Here is a 5111-nt window from a genome sequence, read left to right on the forward strand (position 1 = left end):
CGGGTGTGTGGGGGTCGGCAGCTCCTCGGTGCCGGCCTGGGGTGGGCTGCAAGGAGAGCACAGGGAGAGTCACGGGGCCCCCGTGATTCCGGGGGTCCCAGCAGGCTGCGCCCTACAGCCATCCCTGGTCCCACAGCTGGGGCTGCCCCGTCCCACTTCATCCCCCAGCCCCGGTGCTCTCCCGTGCCTGCAGCGACAACCACGGACCTGAGCAGCGGGTACGGAGCCGTGTCCACCACCCCCTCAGCAGAGAGGTAGGAGGATGGGGCCAAAGCCTCCTCTTCCTCCTCCTGCTGCCGTGACTTGGCCAGCAGCAGCAGCACCGGGGTCATCCGGGTGAAGCATTTGTCGTCGGAGCCGAACAGGAGCTGCTGCACCTCCGTGCGGGGCAGGGGGGCACCTGCTGCGGCCACAACAGGGGAGAACATCGGTCTGGGGTCTCTTGCATGTCCCCACCACCTCTCGCCGGCCTGAGAGGACCCCAAAGGCCCAAGCGAGGACACGAGGGCGGGGATGCTGCTGTCACCAGGATGTCCCCCCGTCCCTACCTCCCGCGCCGCCGTGGATGGTCAGGGAAGCCGAGAAGCGGAGCCGCTCCGCGCTGCGGGTGACCGAGGCTGCGGCGGCTGCCAGGGCCAGGTACTGCGTGTCCCTGGAGAGGCAGAGCCTCTGCACCGAGGCAGAAACCACAGAAACCCCGAGGGAGTGAGTGCGACATCACGGGGGACACGCTCACCTGAGCCCCCGCTGCGGTCCCCGGGTCACCCAGCCCAGGGAGCAGCCACAGGGAGGGTGGGGAGCGCTGGGAGCTTCGCCCCCAGCCCCAGAGCTGCTCCGGGGGCCGCGGGGTGCAGGAAACCCAGAGAACCCCCCAGGGGCAGGGTTCAGGAGCCCCGACCGGGCTGGGTACCCTGCGGCAGCCGCGGGCAGGGTGAGAGCTCCATCTTCAGGCACGGCGGGAGCGGGAGACGGGGCGGAGCTGCTGGGAGGGGACCGCAAAGGGACTGGGAGGGTTGGCCAAGGGCTGGAGGGGTGACAAAGGGGCTGGGAGGGGATTGTGAATGGACTGGGAGGGGATGGTGAATGGACTGGGAGGAAGGATGAATGAATGGGGAGGGGAGAGCAGAGGGAGCTGGAGGGGCTGTGGAATGGACTGGGAGGGATGACAGCGGCACTGGGACACCCCCGTCCCTCCCCGGCTCCCAGCAAGGCCCAGACCCACCTGGTCCCGCGGCAGCCCCGGGCCCGAGGCCAGCAGCTCCTGCGGGTGCCCGGAGCCCTCCCGGCGGCCCAGGTAGAAGAGCATCACGGCCGCCTGCAGCTCTCCCACTGCCCGTCCCACCTCCGCCTGGAAAACCAGCTGGAACCGCAGCTTCACCTGCGCCTCCCACTGCACTGCACCGGGGGAGACACGGCCGTGAATCCCCTCCGGAGGGTGGGGAAGGGGCTTCGGGCCCAGCACTGTCCCCGTGAAGGGACCGGAGCACCGCGACAGGAGCCGAGGGGGAGAAGGGACGCAGCAAATCCCGTCCCCGGCTCCAGGGAGATGGAGAGCAGGACACAGCCAGCACCCAGCGGGCAGGGAGCTGCCTCCCCCAGAGCCCATGGAAATCTGCTCTCCAGTGCCTCGGGGATGCTGCGGCCACTGCCCGGGGGAGAGGCACTTCCCCGCTGCCCGGCACTGCTGAGCCCAGCTGAAAACCCAAAGCCCAGGAGAGGCGGAAGATTTCAGACGAAGGAAACAATCACCGCCCTCGGGTTAAGGATTAAATTGGAGGGTGGAACTCCCTCTCCAGGACCGGGATCACCCCCGGGATGGGACAGGGGAATGTGTTGAGGATTTCCCATAAGGCTGAGGAGCTCCACAGCCCCAAGAGTGGAGATCAGCAGGAGCTGGGCTCCCAGCACAGCAGGAGCGGCTGGGTCCGAGCCCCTCCTTTCTCCCCAGAGCTGGGAGGGGACCCGAACACAGAAAGTGGAAAACACTGATGAGAGCAGAGCAGAAGCCACCAAGAATCACAGAATGTCCTGAGCTGGAAGGGACTCTCAAGAATCACCGGTCCCACCCCTGGCCCTGCACAGACACCCCAACAATCCCACCCTGTGCACGCCTGAGAGCGAGTCCCAAACGCTGCTGGAATGTGGCACTGGGTGATGGACAGATGGCAGAGCCACGCTGCCATCCTCACCTCCTTCAAAACATGCCCAGAAACATTTCACTCCATCACTTTGCTGTTTTTAAAGGGAACCCAACCCCCAGATTTAATTTTGTGTTTAAATCCGTGATTCTGGGCCAGCAAACAGCATCACCACCCCAAACCCTGCATCCCTCCCCTCCCTGCTCCACCTCAGAGCCTGCAGGGCTCTCCCACCAACCTTCCTCCAGGTGCAGGACCAGGAATCTCTCCAGCCCGGGCTCCAGGACGTGCTCGTGGATCCTCTGCAGGGGATGGGGAGCAGCCCCGGCCTCCCCGGGCCGGCACAGCCCGAAGGTCCCCGGCAAGCTCCCGTCCCAGCTCCGGCGCCGCCGCAGCAGTTTGATGAAGCTGCTCTCGTAGTGGCTGAGCACTCCCACCACCTCCAGCTGCCTCGGGGTGGCCCCGTCCTGCTCCATCCTCACCCTGCACACGGGCCCTTCCAGGCCCCCGAGGGGCCAGGGCTGCGGGCTAGAGCGGGGCCAGCCCGGGCCCTCCTCCTCCTCCTCAGCCACTCCCTGCGGGCATTTGGCTCCCGGCTCCGGCTTGGAGAAGAGGCGAGTGGCCCTCCTAGACCTGGGTGTCTCCTGTGAACTTCCATTGCCCACCTTTCTCCCTTCTGCTTCCAGCAGGCTCAGCTCCAGCAGGGAATCCCTTCCCTCTTTCCTGGGCAGAGCTGCGGAGGGGAGCAGCAGCACCAGGCACAGCAGGAGCCCCCTGAGAGCGCTCATGGTGCCACCTCAGCTCTTCCCTGGAGCAGCTCAGGATCCCAAACCCTCGGCGGGAAGAGGGAGGACAGCTCTGCCTTTTAACCACGGGTGGCCTTGAGTGGCCGAGGCACAGCCACCTCCCCTGAGCCGCCCCGGCGCTGTCGCGCTGCAGAGCAGCGAGGGAGGTGGCAAAGAAACTTTGTTTTGTTCTATTTTTGGGTCTGCAGCTCGTTTTGGAAACGTGCAAAGATCGAAACTGTTGCACTGGCTCATAGGGATGCACGGCCTTGACTTTGGATGTTTTCTAAAGGAGGATGAGTGTCTGGAATGGGATCCTCATGGGGACTGGCACGTACGACCCCATCAGCACTGAAACACCGGGAGGGGAGAGAGAGCCAGAGCAGGAGGAGGGGGACAGGGACAGATAATGGGCTGAAATAAAAAGTAAATGTATGGAAAGCATTCCCTCTTTGGGCTGGAAAACCTTCACCCTGCAGCTCAACAGGCTGCCCTGGAACAGGGATTCATCCTGGGAATGAGAATCATGAGGGGCAGCAGCAGCCTGAGGACTTTGAGCACTCAGTACCTCCCTTAGAAAGTCAAACACACACCATTGAGATTTCTTAATATAATTGTAAAGACCCTTCCCTCCATGAGATGCCCAGACCCACTGGAACAGCTGGAACTACCAATGCCACCTGCCTAAACCATCCTGCAAACCCATCCCAAGAGAGTTCCTGATTTTGGGGAAATGTCCCAACAAAAAAGTTCCAGACACTTCCCTGAGTTTCCAAGTATTTGCAGTCTGGAGCTCAGGATCATCAGAAAAGGATGGAGCAGCCAAACCGGAGCAGGACATGGACACAGCGAGGCCTGGAGGAGTCTGGGGTCACTTCTCCAGGGGCTGGCAAAGGCCAGGGAGCTGCCCCAGGGCTGGAGCCAGCCTGGCACAGCTGGGGCTGCTCACCTGGACAGGAGAGGGATCCAGGGAGAGCTCAGAGCCCCTGGCAGGGCCTGAGGGGGCGCCAGGAGAGCTGCAGAGGGACTGGGGACAAGGCCTGGAGGGACAGGACCCAGGCAATGGCTCCCACTGCCAGAGGGCAGGGTTAGATGGGATCTTGGGCAGGAATTGTTCCCTGGCAGGGTGGGCAGGCCCTGGCACAGGGGGCCCAGAGCAGCTAGGGCTGCTCCTGGATCCCTGGCAGTGCCCAAGGCCAGGCTGGACAGGGCTTGGAGCAGCCTGGGACAGTGGGAGGTGTCCCTGCCATGGCAGGGCTGGGATGGGATGGGATTTAATGTCCCTCCCAGTCAAACCAGTCTGGGATTTTTAACTGACTGGGACCATTTCAGCCCAGCAAAGAGGAAGGCTTTGGTTTCCCCATCAAGGGGGTGCAGCTGCAGGGCTCCTGTGGCCCCTCAAACCAGAACTGGTCAGGAACCCCAACCCTGGCCAGGCCCTCACCCACTGAGCCCCCCAGGATCCCCCACTTATCCCCCAGTTCAGGAAGCTGGGAAAGGGCAGAGAAATGGCAGAACTGCTGCTGCTGCTGCTTTTTTATGGGAACCAAGTGATGGCTGGAAGGAAACACTCAGCATAAATAAACCCACAGAGAACTAAAAACTTGCCTGAACAGAGCTGGCAGTGGGAGGAGGGCATACAATAAAATCATGTGAGAGCAGGTGCTACACCATGGTACTGACACTTAATGAATTATAAGAATAAACTAAGATTTAATATCAGTAACAGGAGCCTTTCCTTGTCCCCCCTCAGTGAATGAACAGAGATGAAGGGCTGTGGTTGAATCAAAACTGATTAATGGGGGGTAATTAATGGGACAGCCTGAGGGGGATTCCTCAGGCCAAGACAGCTGATGGCAGGCAGGTGCCTTGAAATTCCCAATCCTTTGCCTCCTTTTTGGAGAATTTCCAAAATATAACCAGCCCGGGAATGGGGGTGAGGAAAGTGAACCCCAAAAGCAGCACAGGAAAGCAGAGGGAAAGGAAGAATCAAAAACCTTTTAATGAACCTACAGAGTTCAGAGAGCTTTGCAGAGGTACAAAAAGGATCTGTTCCCTGGAGGGGGGCTGAGCTGCAGTTAAAAAGACACAAATCCCACGGGATGGAGTCCAGGAGGGGCTTCAGCTGGAAGGAGGGGGAGGGGGGATGGTGCCCGGCCCCTCGGTGGGCAGTGGCGGCCGCATCATG

At 61.6% G+C, this 5111-nt stretch overlaps 2 protein-coding genes across 2 annotated transcripts in view; both read right to left on the reverse strand.

The window, feature by feature from the left end:
- AMH (anti-Mullerian hormone) overlaps window positions 1-2926 on the reverse strand; it is a 4188-nt gene extending 1262 nt beyond the window's left edge. The window contains exons 1-5 of the mRNA XM_031062196.1: window positions 2377-2926; window positions 1223-1395; window positions 549-669; window positions 208-400; window positions 10-46 (exon numbers count right to left, since the gene is read on the reverse strand). Coding sequence (XP_030918056.1) covers window positions 10-46; window positions 208-400; window positions 549-669; window positions 1223-1395; window positions 2377-2926 — 1074 coding nt within the window. The remainder of the gene's footprint in view (window positions 1-9; window positions 47-207; window positions 401-548; window positions 670-1222; window positions 1396-2376) is intronic.
- Window positions 2927-4923: 1997 nt separating this feature from the next.
- SF3A2 (splicing factor 3a subunit 2) overlaps window positions 4924-5111 on the reverse strand; it is a 10659-nt gene continuing 10471 nt past the window's right edge. The window contains exon 9 of the mRNA XM_014309585.2: window positions 4924-4932. Coding sequence (XP_014165060.1) covers window positions 4924-4932 — 9 coding nt within the window. The remainder of the gene's footprint in view (window positions 4933-5111) is intronic.

The sequence above is a fragment of the Geospiza fortis genome, unplaced genomic scaffold (assembly GCF_000277835.1).
Source record: "Geospiza fortis unplaced genomic scaffold, GeoFor_1.0 scaffold254, whole genome shotgun sequence".
Lineage (NCBI taxonomy): Eukaryota > Metazoa > Chordata > Aves > Passeriformes > Thraupidae > Geospiza > Geospiza fortis.